Below are 20,359 nucleotides of genomic sequence, written 5' to 3'. Positions count from 1 at the left end.
TTTTCATATGAAAAAAAGTTGAAAGTCAACAAGTGAGTACCTGGTCCACATTAGTATTGGGATCCAGGCCCTACTGGGATCAAAATGGAAACAGCAAGAGTTTTAGAAATTTATTTTTCCATTTCCATTTGGAAATTTAATTTTATTCAGCACATTCATTAAGATCAAGCATATTCTAGGTCTGGGGGTCCAGGAGTGAACAAAACAAATGTTCTGCCTTCATATCTATTGGAAGAAATGATCAAGATGAAGTGAAATGACTGTATTTTTCATTTAATTATTTTATTTATTATTTATTTAATAATTTATTTTTAAATTAAATGAAAAATACTGTATTTTAGATAGTGATAAGTGTTGAGAAAAATACAGCAAGAAAGGGCTGGTATAGGAATATGTGGGAGGAATTAATGAGCTGATTTATTTTATTATGTATTATGTATTCGATTAATAAGCTGACGTATTTTAATTCATTGCCATCTGATGATGAGAGACAGAGGACTGAGAGGTAGTCACTCCTAAAACGTGCCCAATCTTGTCAGTGAAATATCCATCAACTGTGTTATCTCCCTATGGAGCCTCCACTTTAATTAGGCAACACCACATTTAGCCAGCAGGAAAATCTGCCCTGCTATCTGGAGGGGTATGGAGGAAAATCAGATTCTACTCAAAACTATTAGAAATCAGAATATAACAAGGTTATGCTCAAAATCATATTTACAATATTAAAAATTTTTTATCTTCCTTATTATAAGCCTAGAGCACTATAATAAATAGGTTTTTGATTGGGTATATTCTCCTGCTTTCTCTGTACACTATGAACATTGTACAAAATGAAGGCACAATATGATATTCAGATAGTGAGTTTCTGGATGATTATTGCTTATTCTCCCTTCAGAGGTTTGAAAATGATGCTTTAAGATTTCTTCACTATTTTTAGATATGTCTCATTTTGATTATTGTCTAACATCCAAGTGAATGTATATTTTCTTTTTTTGATATTTCTATATGAATTTATTTTAAATTGAAGTACAGTTGATTTACAATATTTCAAGTGATTATGTATTTTCAATGTCATGTTCATTTCCAAAATAAAATCTCTGCTTTCCCAATGATATGACTCAATGTCATTGTGCACAATACTGACTTTCATGTGTAGAAGAAAATACAAGGTCAAAATGAGAATATTTTGGTCTAATGCAGAAAAGGAGAGTGGAGTCTCCAGTGCTGCAGTTAGTAAGTGCTAGCAAAGCTTCACAGTGAGCAAAGAGGTCTTAAAAATGTCTTTATTTGTTTGTTTTCTTGTTTTTAATCTTTTCAGTAGTACAGGACTGAGAAAACCACCTGATAAGCTTATGAGACATTTATCTAGGACAGTATTCCTCATCTAATGAGATAGAATGAGCACTTACTTTCAATTGCCTTGATTTTATTTTCCCATGGGACACAAGCAGCTTTGAAGTTCTCAAAATCTCGGAGAAATTTTGCCCATTTCTGAAAAGAAACCCAAGTACAACAGTAAAACCCAACTGCTTGTTTGTTAAGATGTTTATCCCCCATACTCATCCCAAAATATCACATGACAATGAGCTTGGAAAGATTGCTCTGGCATCACATAGTGCTTTTTGTAAAAGGGGAAGATGCTGGGTTTCACTTGTTCTCCTGTTCCCTACCTACTCCTGGACCAATTTAATTAAAAGATATTTACTGGCTCTCTGTTTTACAGAAAACATGCCAACCACTGAAAATGATCTGTTTATTCTGCTACACAGTAAGAGAGCAGGACTGAGTTAGCACCTAATAAGGTATGTGTTTAATTAAATATTCATTGCATGAAGAAATTAAGGAACTATAAATAAGGCATAGTTCCTGCTTTGAAGGGCTTCTAGGTCAAGTACACTGTACAGTATGTTAAGTGCTATGACTTTTCATTCTGGTAGAGATAAAACAGTTGTCTAAATGGAAAGGCATGGTGTTATAGGAAAGGGAAGGGAAAAAAAATCATAAACTAGTTTTTGTAAAAGATCTTCCTTCCACTTTATCCAACAATGTTGGGTTACCCATAAGAAGAAGAATGAGGATGGGACAGATAACTTTGCATGTGTATAGATGATGCTGGGATAATGGATGAGCTAAACAGGCATGTTTAGGAGTAGCTAAATAAGATTTGATACGAGTCTGAAGTTCAAAAGATTACCTAAACCAGAAACAACTCAAATATTCATCTATAATCGAATGGATAAGTAAATTACAATATCTTCATATGATAGAATATAACATATAAATAAAAATGAACTATAACTCCCACGACATGGACATATTTCATGCAAATAACATTGCTCAAAGAAGCAAGAAACAAAAGCATAAATACTGTATGATTCCATTTATTTAAACTGTAAAAACAGGTAAAACTAATCCATGATATATAAATATGTATCAGATCTACCTATAGATTTCATATTTAAGATAAATAAACTTTATTCACAAAACTCCATCTCTATGGGAACATATTTAGCATCAGGTGGTATAACATTTGTAAAGAGGAGATAATAATGTCTACATACCTACTTTGCTGTGAGAATTAAATGTGGAAGGACTTTTATAATAAGGACTCAATTTTTATAGAAGGATTTAACTCAGTGCTTGGAACATAGTAAGTGCTAAATAAATGTTAGTCTCTTTTCTATCTTTTCCAAAAGTTTATATTGGCATATCATTTGTTTTCTCTTATGTTCTATCCAATTTATAGTTGATGTACCTAGTAGAGAAGAGTTATATGGCTCTGTAACTTGTAGACATTTTGAGAAAGAAACCTTGATCCAGAACCACATAACTCCCAGGGAATGAAAATGAAAGGGGCACAGTCCATTACATTTGGAAGTGATAAAATTATACAAGTCAATCTTTTGCCACAAATCAATGTTTCTCAACTTATTTTTCACTTTAACTCCTTTAAAGAGCCTTTCAGGACAAAAAAAAAATTTTTTTTTTTTTTTTTCGGAATCACCCCTTTCTCCAAATTTCAATAACACAGAGTACTGAGTATCTAGTATAACATGCCTAAGTATACACGTAACATGTTGGATTTTTTTTTTTCACTCTCTCAGAACAGAACCAGTTTTACAACCCCTTGGGGGCAATGTGGCTTCCACAGAGCTTATATGGCATCAAACTGACTGAGCTATGAAAATACTTACCTTGGCCATCATTATCTTAAATGCAAACCACTGTTTCCCTTTTCCTTTCCCAAGAGCCCCTTCATTTTCACTCACAAATTTTTTTGCTTCCCTGAGAAAATAAAACAAAATAAAATGTGGGTGGAGATTTATATAGTATATAGGTAGTGGATATTTAATTTTATTAGGTCTACTGCTTTATTTCTCCTTGACCCTTTTAAACTCTTAACAAGTGACTGAATTTCATAATCTTGGGATTTGTAAATGATGTTTAAGTTTTAAAATCTAGCCAAGTGTTTAAGTTTTTAAAATTCTGTCCAGGAAGAATAAGATGTTTTAGTCTCACTTATTAATCAGCTGGAGTTATCAAAAAGCAAGGAATTTATGCTAAACATCAAAATAGAGAACCCCAGTTCTCATTTCTACCACATGTAAAATTGAATCTGAAGTTTATTTCAGATTCTGGCAGTCAGAATGTTTATTTTAAAATACTTTCCTTCTTTTTTAAGGATTGCTTAAAAAAAAAATAGTGCAGAGAGTTTGGGACAAACTGACATAGAACACACTTATTGACCTGGTATTTAATCTCATAAAAGCAATTATGACTTAAAACAGAAAAATCATACTATATAAAGCAAAGGGGTTTAGGGAAGAGAGAAAAGGAAAGGAATAATCTTTGGCCTCACATTCTCAAAGGGTTTCAAATTTAAACTTTAACATTATTCCCAAATATTTGTACTTTTACAGTAGTCACATCAGTGTCTTTGTGTGCGTTAAAAGGCATCAACTCATCAAAATGGATAAAGTGAACATGTTAAATACGCTACAACTTTTATAACCTTTTTTAGTCATTTTTGCTATCGTTGCCTGTTTGCAATTTGGAAAGAATTTTACAAATAGAGGCAGTCCAGGCTTGCCCTGACCTCTCAGGGGCCATAAAAGGCATAACCCAAGAGAACCAAGAGATAATCCAAACCTGGACATTGGTTCTACAACACTGTCATCAGTTAGGTGGCCCCTCAGTACATGACTACAAACAACACACAAAGTATTCTTTAAAAACTTCATCCTTACGTTGATGAAGGATATTTTTGTGTTCCTCAGAATCAGTGCTAAACTCATGATTTTACAATAACCAGTGATCAAAACAGCACATGCCTGCTACTTTAGCCGATAACTAAACAATGGTGCCCTATTATTCACCCATACATGGGCACCTACCCATGGTCTGCCATAAAAACACAAGCACAATGGAGAAGATTCTCTTCAGACCTCAGACTCCCCACATCATTTCTTTGATGGCAGGGACAATATCTTACCCTTTTTTTCTCCCACAGCACTGCTCACTACTTGGATCATAAGATGTGTTTAGCAAACGTATTTTCAAGTAAACTTGAAATAGACATGACTGGCATAATTCAGGTAGATGGAAATAGGGAAGTGTCTAAAAACTGTATTATCCACATCAATTAATGCTCAAAGGCAGTCATTCCTAGACTTTGGAATCACACCCTTCTCTCCTGCCTTCTCAGAAACTAAATAGGACAGCTTCCTAGAAATGAAGAAGAGTTATTAGGCTGGCCTTGTGAAACACTCTGACATTCAACAGGACTTCTGGGCTGTGAAGATTAATTGAAAAACAGTTTCTAAAACATTCTACAGTCTAGGATGTTTGATAAAGCCATATCAACAAGTATAAACTGAACTCTCATGGCTGGGTTTTAAATGCAGGCAATCAAAAACAAGCATATCACAGTTAAACTTTAACTATGTGTTATAGAGATGAGAAGACAGAAGTGAGTATGGTACCTAACAGATACTTTATAAAATGCTGAACTGATATAAACTGAAAATCAAGTAACCTGAGTTTAACCCAGCCTCTGTGATTTGTCTCTATAACCTTGTCCATGTTTTTGTCACTCTCTATACCCGTGCTCGGAGAAGGCAATGGCAACCCACTCCAATACACTTGCCTGGAAAATCCCATGGACAGAGGAGCCTGGTAGGCTGCAGTCCATGAGGTCGCTAAGAGTCGGGCACGACTGAGTGACTTCACTTTTACTTTCCACTTTCATGCATTGGAGAAGGAAATGGCAACCCACTCCAATATTCTTGCCTGGAGAATCTCAGGGACAGGGTCACACAGAGTCGGACACGACTGAAGCGACTTAGCAGCAGCAGCATACCCATGCTGGGGCTTCCCTGGTAGTTCAGACAGTAAAGAATCTGCCTGCAATGCAGGAGACCCAGGTTAGATCGCCTGAAGGAGGACATGCTGCTGCTGCTGCTGCTGCTAAGTCGTGTCAGTCGTGTCCGAATCTGTGCGACCCCATAGACGGAAGCCCACGAGGCTCCCCCGTCCCTGGGATTCTCCAGGCAAGAACACTGGAGTGGGTTGCCATTTCCTTCTCCAATGCAGGAAAGTAAAAAGTGAAAATGAAGTTGCTCAGTCGTGTCCGACTTTTAGCGACCCCATGGACTGCAGCCTACCAGGCTCCTCCACCCATGGGATTTTCCAGGCAAGAGTACTGGAGTGGGTTGCCATTTCCTTCTCCAGAAGGAGGACATGGCAACCCACTTTAGTATTCTTGCCTGGAGAATTCCATGGAGAGAAGAGCCTGGCGGGCTCCAGTCTACAGGGTTGCAAAGAGTCAGACACAATGGAGCAACTAACACTTTCACTTTCTTTCATACCCATGCTGAGGAGAATCCTGTTTTTCCAAAGAAAGTGCACTTCCTCAGGACTTGCACACACCTGAGCAAGTTCTGCACAGATTCCTTCAGTTACTGTGTAGCTTTTAACAGGTCCAGGATTCTCAAACAAACAAAAATTGAACAAATGCTTCCTGCTTGCTTGGGTGGTGGTGAAAATCTAAGGTGTGACCATAGATGTGAATGCGCTGAAGGCATTACTACACTGTCAGTTCCACTGTAACACTTGTTTTGAAACCAAGAATCTGTTCTAACATGATTGTTATATTATGGAACAACCTGAACATAACACAAACTTTGTGTTTGCTTATGTGTGATTTTTATCTACAAGAAACGCTAAGTGAATGCAAAAAAAAAAAAAAAAATCACATCCACCTAAACCTAGAAGGGTATACACAAAACGTACACACCTCATCAACCAGCTACTTCATGACATCCCATGTTTCAGAAAAGCCACATCCATTCAGAGCTGACTTACAATGACCCTGCTTCCAGGCTTCACAATAACTCAAAAACTGAAGTTTTACCATTTCCACAAGCAAACTTCAGATCTTTTTAAAGGTAAACAGCCATATTTATTGCAATATTTATGCATTTCTCAGCCATTTAACATGTGTAAAATGTTGCTGCCATTTTCTTAAATTTCTCTTTTTAAAATATGTCACCTATGATGTTCCTGAATGTTATGCCCCATTCCCATTATTCTGTAAGCCCTGTAGTTTTCATTACCCAATTTTCAAGGTGTGGTGATTTTTAGGAACCCATTCATCATGTTATAACAATTATTTGGCATCAAGAATTTTGAAATTCTTAAGACCAAGTATATGTAGGAATTATCACATCATTCTCTATAAATGGAGAACCAAAAATTCTTCTTAGTAGTAAAATCAAAATTTGTTTTTCAAATGTAATAAAGTGACCACTTTACAGACATATCCATAGCTCTTGATATTTAGGAGATAATTAAAGAACATCAGTTTGGCCTATTAGAGTTATATTGCTTTCTATTTGAGTGGCCAATTAGAAAACAAGACTGCTCTAAGCAATCAGAAGTGTAAAGGAATAGCTAATCTACTCCATAGGTTTTAAATTTTGTGAGCTGATAATTATGTTACAGGAACAGTAAACTAGCAAAATTTAAGAGACAGGGAAGTCAAGGTTATAAACAAGTTGAAATCACCAAAAAATTAATTGTAAATTAAATTATAAAATACAGAAATCTAGTGTCAGTGGACTGACACTAGAACACTAAATTGTAGGCTTGATAAGAGCAGAGTCGCAAGTCAAAGAGAATTTTACATTTGACTATATTCAGTCACCACTACATGAAGGAGAAGAAGGTATACCAAATGCTACAGGCAGTTCAGAGAAGTATTATTTGAAAAGGGAATAGTAGAAGTAAAAATATCCTATTATATCATATTAAAAAATATATCATTATTTTTTATTAAATATAGATAATATGTTTATATTTTCATTCTCCCTTTAAAAAGTCATATATTTACATATTTTAAGACTATAGAATAATATGATAAGGTAGTAAAATTTAAATATCAAGTAAAGAGTTTAAAAGTTAAAATAAATTGCTGTATCAGAGGACAAGAAACATTATAAAAATATTGTTAAAATTTTCCCACATATATGTTTAGTTAGTCTTATGATTAATTATTGTTAACTGCCACTATTAACTAGTCCTCCTTTTTGGTTAAATTATAGGATTTGGGTCGATGAAAGGTAAATAATATAGAATAATATGTGATTTCAAATACAAATGAATTCTTCATATTTTTATGTTAAAGTAATCACTTCATAAAAAAAAATTTATTTATATGGCTTCCATAAGAGTTTTTAAATCAGTTATTACATACATACTTCTCCTTTGAACAATCTAAACAAGTTTTTATTTTTTGTCTCTTAAATTGCCAAATTCTCCCTGGTGCTAGGCATAGTTTCATATTTGTCTCCCAGTATTACCCTACCCCACCCTCAACATACACACACATTCTGAGTTTTCAAACAAAAGTCTGGACTTCACTCCACTCCATATAATTTCAAGTATGAATTTTTTTCTCCCGGTAGCTCAGCTGATAAAGAATTCGCCTGCAGTGCCGGAGACCCCGGTTCTTTTCCTGGGTTGGGAAGTTCCCCTGGAGAAGGGCATGGCAACCCACTCCAGTATTCTTGCCTGGAGAATCCCCATGGACAGGGGAGCCTGGCGGGCCACAGTCTATGGGGTTCCAAAAAGTCAGTCACAACTGAATGACTAAGCACAGCACAATGCCCTACCCCCTCCTCTATTCTCCAAGAGGTCTTCTCCAAGTTTCATAGTTTCATACCTAAGGGCTCCTTGGCCAGCCATTCTAGCTCCTCCTGCTCCCCACTGCCTACCAAGGCCAAATAACTACCAGGGGTAGTGCGCAGAGAATTGTTAAGCAAGAACAGAGGGGTATAAGCATCTTGCTCCTTTCAAGCATAGAAGAAGGGAAATTGAGGTGGAAGAGCTCAGAGAAAGAACAAACCTTTACACTGTTTTCAGGGCTGACCTTTACAATTAGCTGGCATGATTTTAGGATGGAAGAAACTAGCATCACCCAATCCCATCCTTCCTGATAACAGATTTCTTAACCAGAAGACAATATCTTCTAACTGTGCTGTTAGAAACAAGATAGAAAAAGAAAATATCCAATATGGAGATAAACACTAAGTGATACTTATCACACTAAAGTAGCCATAACAGATGTCAGAATGCAAGAAAACAAACAGCAGAGTCTTTGAAAATCAAAAGGCAAAAAAAAAAAAAAAGTTTTTTATATTTTTCTTGTAATGAATCTACTTTCCTACCCATTTGTATTGTTCTAGATAATTTAAAGGGATTTTTCTAGCCATTTTTTATGGCTAACATGAAATAGGTTTTTGTGGATAAATTCTGAATACCCACTAGCCTCAAACCAACCAAATATCTAACTGAAAAACGTGTGTGTCATCTCCTTGAACTGCATTCAACAAAAGCTGCCTGCCAAGTCTATAATGTAGTCTCCATGTCTCAGAGCTCAAACCCCTGGTACAATATGCACAGCTCTCTGAGCTGTAACCCCAGACCCAGGGATAAATAATTGAGCAAGGTCTATTTAATGACAATAATACCTGGCTTCATCATTCATTTATCAACCCCTTTTGTTGGTAATTAGAATAATAAGGTTTCATGGGTGTTCAAGAATGCTTTCACAGTTAGTTGAAGGAGCACACTTTGGCCTAACTTACAAAATAGATAATTTACCCTTAACACGTGATACAACCCTGATTCCACAAGAGAGTTAGGACACGCTACGCTGCCTTTGACACATTCTCATCCCAGGAAACGTGCTCCTCATTTGGGTTAGATTAAGTTGACTTTTCTTTCCTCTTGTTTTCAGTTTGATGGTATCATTGAGCAACCCATTTATTGCTCAAGTAAATGAAAGACATTTCAAAACTGGTCTTTAAGCCAACTGTCATCAAAACTTGTGCTCATGAACACTACTTTCCAATAAAGCAACCAGAAGAATGAAAAGTCTTTTTCTAATAAGTACCACCATTAAAAAAAACAAAAAACAAAAAAACTGACCAATTTAAATTGACTAAAACTTAGAGCTCTGACTTTTCCTAAAATATTACTGAGTAATTGAAAGAAAATTGAGGAGATAAGAAGATAGTCTAATGTACAGAAATGCAAAATAAGGATTATAGGCCTTCTTAGATAATATAACTCCATAATTAGACTGATAGAATTCTTTTAAATCATCCTAATACTGGAACTGATGATCAAAACATGTGCTTTTAAAACAAGGATGCTGGTGACAGTAGTCATAATGGGTAAGATGTTCAGCTGCTTCATCTTTAAAATAGAGATAGTAATAGCTATCCCAAGGGTTGTTTATGCTTTATAAGAAAGAATGTCTGTAATGTGTTTTGTAATAATGTATGTAATGTGTCCATGGCAAACAGGAAGATCACCATAAACAGTAACTATCATTAACAGCAATAGAACTAATAGGGCTGACCAATTTTGTGCTGACTCTCCAAATAAGTAAAAAGTTGAGGACTAGAAACTTCCAGGCAGTTGCAGAAAGCCAGTCCATTTCCCCTTAGACTGTGACCCTAGTGAGATGTGAATATAGTGGGAATTCATCTTATTACCAAAAAAGCAGGAGAGAATTCAGCTTTACATCTGAGACCTGATGAGGGGGCCCAGGTGTCTGGTTTCAGAAGCCCCAGATACAATGCTCCTGGGAGGAATGCTAGGTGCCAGCCCAAGTTCTGCTCCTGCCATTCTGTGCTATTGCAGAGAGTACAGGATGCTTGGACAGCGGGGGAGTCTGTGATAAGAGACAAAAAGAGCCTCCCTGTGGCTCAGGCAGTAAAGAATCTGCCTGCAATGCAGGAGTCCTTGGTTTGATCCCTGGGTCAGGAAGATTCCTTAGAGTAGGGAATGGCTACCGACTCCAGTATTCTCACCTGGAAAATTATATGGGCTACTGTCCATGGGGTCACAAAGAGTTGGAAACGATTAAGCAACTAACACACACACTCTGTTGACTAGGACCACATTTCTATTCAATTCTGTGATCTGTATCATATAACTGAGACACAGATTTGAATCTTGGCTCTGTCACATAATATTAGCCGTGTGCTTTTGGGGAGCTGTTGTTGATCCCAAACTTTCTCGCCTATAAAATATGACCAGGGAAAGTCACAGCAATGACAGTTAATGTACTGAATGTTTGCCATAAGCCAGGCAGTTTACATCCATCATCTCATTTAATCCCCGCCAAATCCTGCAAGGTGGGAACTATTTTCATCCCCATTACAGAGATGAGGAAACTGAGGATTAGGTCAGTAAAAGAGGTGTCCAAATTTACCCAGACAGTAAGTGGCACAGCACAGCTAGGAATTGAGCTAAGTATCTCCAGTTTCCTCAGAATAACATTATTACTTACGTCATGGGATTGGTATGCTGCTGCTGCTGCTAAGTTGCTTCAGTCGTGTCCAACTCTGTGAGACCCCAGAGACGGCAGCCCACCAGGCTCCCCTGTCCCTGGGATTCTCCAGGCAAGAACACTGGAGTGGGTTGCCATTTCCTTCTCCGATGCATGAAAGTGAAAAGGGAAAGTGAAGTCGCTCTGTTGTGCCCGACTCTCAGTGACCCCATGGACTGCAGCCTACCAGGCTCCTCCGTCCATGGGATTTTCCAGGCAAGAGTACTAGAGTGGGTAAAGACATATAAAAGTTGAGACAGCATAAACAAAACAGTTTCTTGGTATACCAGGTTTATATGGTACTTTTGATTAGTATTCAAAAATATTTATTATTTTTCTGGGGAAATGTATTTGATACACTGAGTAAAAGGCCAGAATAAAGAACGATTCTGACACGACTCAGTAACTGAGCATGTATGTACGCTATCTTTACAACTCTGTAAAAATTGTATGTGCCAATGACCAAAGACTGGGCAATTATGCAAATAATTAGTTCCTCTATCTTCTAAACGTATAATATTGTCATACAGTTTTGTTTACAGTAATAAAATAAGATTTACGGTAATAAAATACAGGTTTTTTTTGTTTCAAGGCACTGTGCCATATGAAGGAAAAAAAAAGAATGTGGTTCTGTGCTTTTCTGTAAGGCATTTCTAATTTCATAAGAAAGCTAAGACATAGATAAATATTAAGGGAATCATTTAATTGCTACCAAATGAGTAAACTGTGGTGTTGAAGACTCTTGAGACTCCCTTGGACTGCAAGGAGATCCAACTAGTCCATTCTGAAGGAGATCAGCCCTGGGATTTCTTTGGAAGGAATGATGCTAAAGCTGAAACTCCAGTACTTTGGCCACCTCATGTGAAGAGTTGACTCATTGGAAAAGACTCTGATGGTGGGAGGGATTGGGGGCAGGAGGAGAAGGGGACGACAGAGGATGAGATGGCTGGATGGCATCACTGACTCGATGGACATGAGTCTGGGTGAACTCTGGAAGTTGGTGATGGACAGGGAGGCCTGGCGTGCTGCGATTCATGGGGTCGCAAAGAGTCGGACACGACTGAGCAACTGAACTGAACTGAGTAAATAGTAAAATTAAGGGCTGGAAAAAGTCAGATGAAAGAGTAGGCTGGTTAGAAGGAAACTTGAACAAAAGGATTCAGATACATAGTCAAGGTTGCTGGAAGGACATTACAGTGCAGGGAACTGGTGTGAACAATGGTGAAGAGATGGAAATATATCTGGGGCCTTCAGATGGCTGATGAAGAAAACAGTCTAAGTGCTTAAAGGAGGAGTAGGCATGCCCAATGCCAGGTTAAGCAGTGCAGAATTCATTCTGATGTTAATAAGGACCATGAGCATTTTTTTAGCGGGAGACTGATAAGTGCAGTACAGTATGCTATCTGAAAAATGTTGCAACAATGATTTGCAAGATGAATTAGAGGAAAACCAAGAGAGGCTGGATGTATTAATAACTTGTTTTCTAACGCCTTTATACAACCTGCTTCCTCTTTCTGGAATGCCCTTCCCCTCTTCGCCACATGATTTCCTCCTTTTCATTTTCAGTTCAACAGCCAGGTCCATACTACAGCTCTTCCATAAGCTCTTTCCTGGTTTTCCTTTCTAACACTTACCTCCAGCCACATGTCAGGGTGATTTAACCTCTGCCCTTTATGTAGTAATTACATCACATACTAAAGTTAACCCATGGTCCATTTTCACCTCTGCACTGGGATTTCTTTAAAGCAAGGTCCATTGTCTCAATTTCTAATTTCCCAATATTTAATATAGCACCTGGCATAGAAGTAAGTTTCAACAAATGTTATTTGAATGAATGAACACCTCCAAGACTAGATGATAGTCTGCTGTGGGATACCTGTGGGATCTTTTAAAAATCCCAAAGGCCAAGTGTCCCCATCTCCAGTCCACTTAAGTCACAGTCTCTAAGGATGGGACATAGGCATCAATACTTTTCAAGGTCCTTAAATGATTCCAATGTAAACAAGTTGAGGATCAAATTCAGAACTAAACTAAATTTTATTTGTTGAGACTAGTAAATTTAAGAGATTTTTATGTGGCCACAAAGTTGCTGGAGGGTTGGGCTAAAAAGTTACTATATCAAATATGATTATTTTGGTGACCCCTGGCATTGACAATACTCTATGTATTTTGAAACATGATAAATTTATTTTGGTGAATGACTTCATCTTGAAAAATAACTAGCTCACTCTATCTTGTATCCCTAAAGGACAACTGAAAAATTTGTTTTTTCAACAACTAAAAATTTCTGAAACAATCTGAAGACAAGCAACAAAGAACACCAAAAATGCTGGCTAAATATTCATATAACCTCTTAGCCTGTATGTGTGGCTTATTTTGGTCTGCCTCCTTTTAATAGCATCATTTCACAGATTTAACAGATTTTACATATATATTAGAGAGAGAGAGATCATTATGACCTCTAAACATTTCATCAGCAATAAACATTATAATGATCTGTTTTTACCAGCTCTGATGACATTCATGAAGATATGTCAAAGCTAGCTGCTGATATTGGTAAAAAACTAAAGCAAAGCTTGGGTAGGTCAAACCTGTATTAAGTTCAAAGTTACTACCCATAGAAATTCTTCAGAACTAAGATAATTTCTTTGCTTCCTGGGAGTATAAAACAATGCTAATTTTCATGGCTGGCTTAAATGTCAATTAAAAACTCAAACATAATTTAGTTGTACCCTAGAGGTCAGTCAGGCATCTCAGAGTAATTTTAGATGAATCAAGGGAGAAACAACATAGCTGGGCTTTAGTAGTTTAATAAAGAAAGAAAGAACACTAGATCCTCTTTCTACTTGCTGATTAAATGTTTTCCTAATTCTATTCTACCTGATTAATTTAAAAATCAATTTATGTTTAACAGTATTCCTCCCATGGATGGAGGAGCCTGGTAGGCTGTAGTCCATGGGGTCGCTAAGAGTCGGACACGACTGAATGACTTCACTTTCACTTTTCACTTTCATGCATTGGAGAAGGAAATGGCAACCCACTCCAGTGTTCTTGCCTGGAGAATCCCAGGGACGGGGGAGCCTGGTGGGCTTCCGTCTACGGGGTCGCACAGAGTTGGACATGACTGAAGCGACTTAGCAGCAGCAGCAGCAGCAGAGAGAGGAGAAAGAAGACAATATAGATTTTCCCAGGAGGTAAAAGTTTGTGCTGAGTTTTAGATATTGGTCACAACATAAACTAGTTTTCTGCTTTATGAGGACACCAAAAAATTTTAAGATTTGTAAATTGTCAGCAGAGATGATGTGCAAATGAGTTGCTAAAAAGAATTCTTTCTTCATCTAAAACAATCTATAACAGTAACTTTATAAATATCTCTCCAGATCTTATTAAGCTCTATATCAAGGATTTTTTGTTTTATTTTTGTTTTTGTCTTGTTTTAATGAATCAATGAGCATGCAATTAGCAGCACTAAAATCTGAAAGTAGGGGTGGCATTACATGGGCTGCAGAGTTCTGGGCCATATCCTTAAGACATCTAGGTATATCCCAGTATATTGCTATTGCTTTGACTTTGGGGCAGAAATGAGATTTAAGAAGACCAAGTCCTTAAAGACACAAATGAATCTTAAAATCAAGAGGTTAAGAGTAATAAGAAAAGTGAAATATAAAATCTCATCTTGACTAATCTTAACCCCAAAGATTTTCAAAATGGCAGAGTATCCTCTCCCTACCTTCATTGTGGGAAAATTATACTCACAATTAGGTAGAAATAGCACTGAAAATGTAGATTGCTACACATAGATGTAAGAAAGACCTATCTGAAATTCTGATCAACAAGGAAATTTATTTCTATAATTTTTTATTCTCCTTTTTACTCAGCCATTTTTTCTAAGTATTCATTGAGTGTGTTTTATGTTTTTAGCAGACTTAAGTGGTTCAAAAAACTAAAGAAACATGGAGATTCCTTCCTGAAGCTTAAACCCTATTAAGAAAAAATGAGATATAGGCCCACAGAACTGTTATACAACAGTACTAGACAGCCTTGAAGTGAAAAGGGAGAGGTTAGTGGAGGCTTGAGAGCTTGTTGAAGACATTGTAGATGAGATAAGAACTAAACAAGACATTAAAGGGCTGATAGACTTGAGTAGGCAGAGAAAGGCATTTCAGGCATAAATTTGCAGAAATTTCCTCAACAAAGGAGACTTTTCCACCATGAATATCAAGTATAATCTCGTATTCTTAGATACACTAACATTCAGGGATTGGTAGACAGACTGTGCTAATTTCGCTTGGTTGGTTTATATGCATTCTAATGAAGCATGTTTAATGAATTCTGAACACTGTGAAACAGACGGATTCACAGGGCACTGCCTCAGAATGAGAGGAACCATTCTGTTTTGAAAGTTTTGGTAAAATATTTCTGCATAACACCTGTGTGTTCATATTTAGTCCCTGGTCAACATTTCTAAGTATTGTGAAATATTTTTTTTCAAAATTTTGTGTGATGATATTTAGGAATGCTAGAAAGCCTTAGCTTTCTGTTAGAACAGTATGTTCTGTCTTTTGATCCAAGAGTGGGCAAGAAACTTTAAATGATGGCAGTTCAGTGAACTCTACAAATAATGAAGACTACCTGGTAAATTGCTTGCTACAAGATACACTTAGATCTAGGTCTCTCCTGAGCATTTGTCAACACAACTTACGCAAGGTCATCCACAGAGCATAGTATATTCCGATGTGAATTAATCTTTCTGCTGAGCTGACTTGGAGTCTTACTATTTCAGTCTCTTTCTATAGCCTTCCTTCTAAGCTTTCCTGACCCATATGACCAACCACTGGCCAAGAAACACTATAATAGTATGCTTAAAATATAAAAATTAATTCATCCAAAGAATCACGTATCTCTTATAGATATTTGAATGTGAATATGTATGTATATGGTCAGTAGCATATACATACACGTGTGTACATATATTACAAAAGCATAATTAACAGGACTATTTGAAAGAAATAATTTATATTTAGTTTAAAATTTTCTAAAATCAGGACATCTTAGACATAATATACTGAATATGAAAGACTATTCTCCTTTCTTCAGCTCATCTTATTTTTTATGATATTCTAATAGACTGCTCTTCGAATTTACTTTTAGTATATGCATTTTAACAAAATGTAACCATTTTTGTTCTATAGCCATAAGCTTATTTAAGTCCCCTGAAGTACTGTTCTACCAGCCATTTCTTGGTTATATAGATAAAAACATTTTCAAAAATGCCTTAGTTATTCTCTTTTATTATAAACCTGATAAAGTTAAGGGCTGTCTTCATAATTAGTATCTTATCTGATATCTGTATCATATTTTCCCCAAACAACAAGGACACATTTCTCAAATTAAGTTTATTTTGTGCTCATCATGTGCACAGTTGCTTTCTTTTTACTGTTAATATATTACATTAAATATATTTAATAGCATTCTTAAATACTAGCAGAGACATTACTTTGCCAACAAAGGTTCGTCTAGTCAAGGCTATGGTTTTTCCTGTGGTCATGTGTGGATGTGAGAGTTGGACTGTGAAGAAGGCTGAGCACCGAAGAATTGATGCTTTTGAACTGTGGTGTTGGAGAAGACTCTTGAGAGTTCCTTGGACTGCAAGGAGATCCAACCAGTCCATTGTGAAGGAGATCAGCCCTGGGATTTCTTTGGAAGGAATGATGCTAAAGCTGAAGCTCCAGTACTTTGGCCACCTCATGCGAAGAGTTGACTCATTGGAAAAGACTCTGATGCTGGGAGGGATTGGGGGCAAGAGGAGAAGGGGACGCCAGAGGATGAGATGGCTGGATGGCATCACGTCGATGGACGTGAGTCTCAGTGAACTCCGGGAGTTGGTGATGGACAGGGAGGCCTGGCATGCTGCGATTCATGGGGTCTCAAAGAGTCAGACACGACTGAGCGACTGATCTGATTTGAAATACTTTTAAGTCATAGTTGATGAATTTCTCCTTTTAATCAGTTTCCGAAGATCATGTAATTATAGATAGTCTAAGAACAAGTTGTGAAAATTAGCTATCACTTACAGCTAAAATTCTAAGGAGTGCAAGTTAGGTAAACTGCTATTTATCAAAAATCTTAGGAGGCTATGTTACTTTGGTAAGCTGGAAAAACTAACTCATTGTGTCTTACCATATACAAAACACTGACTGATAATACCGTGAGAAAGTAGTGTACAATGAAATGCAATTAAGAAGATGAAAATAACAATATGTCACCTATCTAAAAGAAAACTTTGGAACTTCTTTATTGCTAACATTTATTTTAAATTATTATCTTATAGTGTGCCATTTTAAAAATCCCTGTTTCTTTGAACTATAGGATTATTTGAATTCTGGATAAGCAGATGTTCATGGAAGGTAACAAATAAGATTGCCAAGAATCTTGGTATGCATCCTTGAATATTAGCATTTTTAACCCATTTTTTCGGTGACTAATACCTTTCCACCAGCCATACGGGCAGAATTTCAGGCTGATTTAACTAGCCTGTGTGCTCAGGATTTTGAGATAGAACAGTCATAAATTCCTTCACAGGTCTCCAAATGATACAGGAGCGTGGATACAGGTCCATGTGCCACCGGAAAAGCTGGCCAAACCAAGATGAAGAACACAACATCTCCAGGAAACCATGGTAAAATGGTACAATATGGATAAAAAAAATTCAATGAGTCATGAAACAAATAAAGAAAGAGAATTCTTGGTAGACAAAAGTATGTTTCTCTCAAATAATTCAGAACTATTTTAACAATTGAAAAAGTTTCCAGAACATACAAGTCCCAAGCAAAAAAAGTCACTTTCTCACTTGGTTCCTTTCAGTATCCTTCAAGGGAGAATTCCAAAATATTATTAGAAATTTTTTGTGGTTATTATTAAAATAACCACAATAATTTTCTAAGGACTCACAATAAAACAGCAAATATTAACAGTCTAAATCCCAAGACAGAAAGACTTGTTGGGGACACTGTTCTTATTTAATATGGAAAGATTCCTTCTAAGACCATGAAAATGATAAGACAGACAATTGTGGCAGGTGAACTCTAAGGTAAACAATTTCTGAAATCAATCAAGAACTGAATACTCCTGAATAAAAGCTTTTCCTCTTTAAGATGAATTTTGAAAAGAACAGAATAGGAGGAAAGAAGAAAGAAAGATTGAAAATCTCTAGACATGTTAAAAAAAGAAATTGAGCATGGTGATAAGATAAAATAACTAGGATAAGAGGTTACTAATGCATGGCGGCCAACAAACAAACTGCTGTCACTTCAGTGAACAAAGAATGCTGCCTGCTATCAAGCCGTCAGTCACTGCAGCCATCTCCTAACTTTGCACCCTGAGGGAACTTCAGGTGGAGAAAAACTGAATACTGACCCTAGATAGTTCAGATGCACATCTAAGGAATAATTTCAGTGAGCCTGGACTCTTGGATCTTCCCACACATAAAAAAGCACTAAAATCATTAAAGTGAGATGTCTGTTTTTCTGTGATTAGCAGTGATCTTCTCATGTTTGACCACATTTTTTGTTTGTTTTCAGCAAAAACTCCTATATATGCTGGCTCCTCCATAAACTCTTTGGAATAGTTCCTCAGACCTGTCTGAGAGGCTGTCTCCCAGGCAATAGTACTCGGTAAAGTCCCCAAATAAAGCATAACTTGCAACTTTGGGGTTGTACGGGGGACTTTTTGTTTTTTATTATCAGTTGACAGCACTTTTGAACTTTAGAGTCCAGAAATTATAGAATAATGTTTTTTTTCTCACAGGTAGTCCTAATTTAAACATTTCATTGTTGATTAGAATTTAAATAAAGGAAATATGTTCTATCATAATAAATAGGTTCTATTCTTTAGCTTCTCCTCTTAACTGTTCCAGATTAAGATCTCTCTAATATAAGCTTAATCAAAGGGCATCACTAGATCCCCCCCCCGCATTGGGGTGCTGCAGCTGACTCAGCCACTGACTGTTAAATTTTCAGGACTTTTGTGAGCTGGTTCTTAAACTGTTAGTAGCTTGAAATTAATCATAATGGGGATATTTACACCATGGAAATTGGCAAACACTATGAATCAAAGTTTCAGCACATTCCTGCCTTTTACTCACACATTTATCTAGGCCTTTAACAGGTCTCAGTCATGTTAATGATTCTCTTGCTTTGGGAATGTGTGTCCAACAACAAAAGAAATCACCATGAACAGTGATACTCAGGGGACAGTAATTGAATGCTTATGATGTACAGAGCACAAGGCTAGACCCTGAAGTAGTAAAGAGCTATCAGACCCCTGTCACATTCTTAGGAGTTCAAAATCTATTCTAAAGGAAAAGAGATTTATATACAATTTTAAAATGAGATATAATGCAGCACAACAACAGAGCCAAATGAATAATAGACAGACTATCTGAGTTCTCTTTCTATAGGATTTGGCAGAGAAAAGACCACAGGGAGACAATAATTCATGAAGGGGATAGAACTCAGTTGGAAGAAGCATAGGCTGCAGACAAATGGAGAGGAGACTGAAGCAAAGTGAGAAAGGCCACCAGAGTGTCTAGGGAAGACTGTTTATTTTGCTGGAAAACATGGTTCAAATGAGAAGTAGTATGAGAGTAGGAAAATTATGAGGTTTTGCAGATGAAGAAAACTGGATTTGAATGTTCACCTTAATAGTTATTAGCTGTGTGAGGCTACCTTACCTCTGTAAAGTTTTCTCATCTGTACAACAGGAATAACTTTGCATTTTAAGTTTCTTTTGAAATACCACTTTGAATATGTCATCTCTATGTTCAAAGCTTTCAATATCCCTGGTAATTATAATAACAAAATTTTAAAGTTTTTGATTAAAAAAGTCAGTGAGCTCCAAGATCTGAATTCAAAATCTGAATTCCAGCTCTTTGATTTAGAAATAATTAGTTATTGACAATGATGACCATGAGGGTTTGGAGATGGACAAGACCATCTCCAAAAATTTTTGAGAGTCCCAAGATGAATTATGGCTTATGAGAACTATACCTGGGTCTCCCACAATATATATCCTCAGAACCATAAACCTCCATTCCTGAGGCTTTACTCTAAGACACATTTTAAAACCCTTACCCTCTGTAAAAATCTGTTTTAGAAGTTTCACAAGTTTTTCAGAGTCCAGAGCCAGATGGGAAGACTTGGAACCCAGATACAGATCCAAACCCATGAGGAAAATATCTGTTCCAGTTATAGCGAGCCTAGTGTCTTGGATTCCATTGACTTAACCAGAAGTGATGACTGGAGGCTGCTTCTGGGAATAACATAATCCACTGACACTCTGTCAGAGTTTGAAGTCTCTGAAAGGAATAAATGGTGGGAGGAAAGACGCCTGGCTCCCATGTTTTAATAACACTGGGGTAGGGAAAACTTTATTGTTGTTGTTTAGTCACTAAGTCATGTC

At 36.7% G+C, this 20,359-nt stretch overlaps 1 protein-coding gene across 1 annotated transcript in view; it reads right to left on the bottom strand.

Moving 5' to 3' along the window:
* The window catches only part of TMC1 (transmembrane channel like 1), a 119,317-nt gene that overhangs the window by 73,367 nt on the left and 25,591 nt on the right, over positions 1-20,359 (bottom strand). The window contains exons 6-7 of the mRNA XM_086414118.1: positions 3,195-3,285; positions 1,410-1,491 (exon numbers count right to left, since the gene is read on the bottom strand). Of these exons, the coding sequence (XP_086270244.1) occupies positions 1,410-1,491; positions 3,195-3,285 (173 nt within the window). The remainder of the gene's footprint in view (positions 1-1,409; positions 1,492-3,194; positions 3,286-20,359) is intronic.

Source organism: Bos grunniens, chromosome 8, assembly GCF_055505025.1.
Source record: "Bos grunniens cultivar Pamir isolate PY7600 chromosome 8, Bosgru_T2T1.0, whole genome shotgun sequence".
Lineage (NCBI taxonomy): Eukaryota > Metazoa > Chordata > Mammalia > Artiodactyla > Bovidae > Bos > Bos grunniens.
This window is presented reverse-complemented; position numbering and strand designations above follow the sequence as displayed.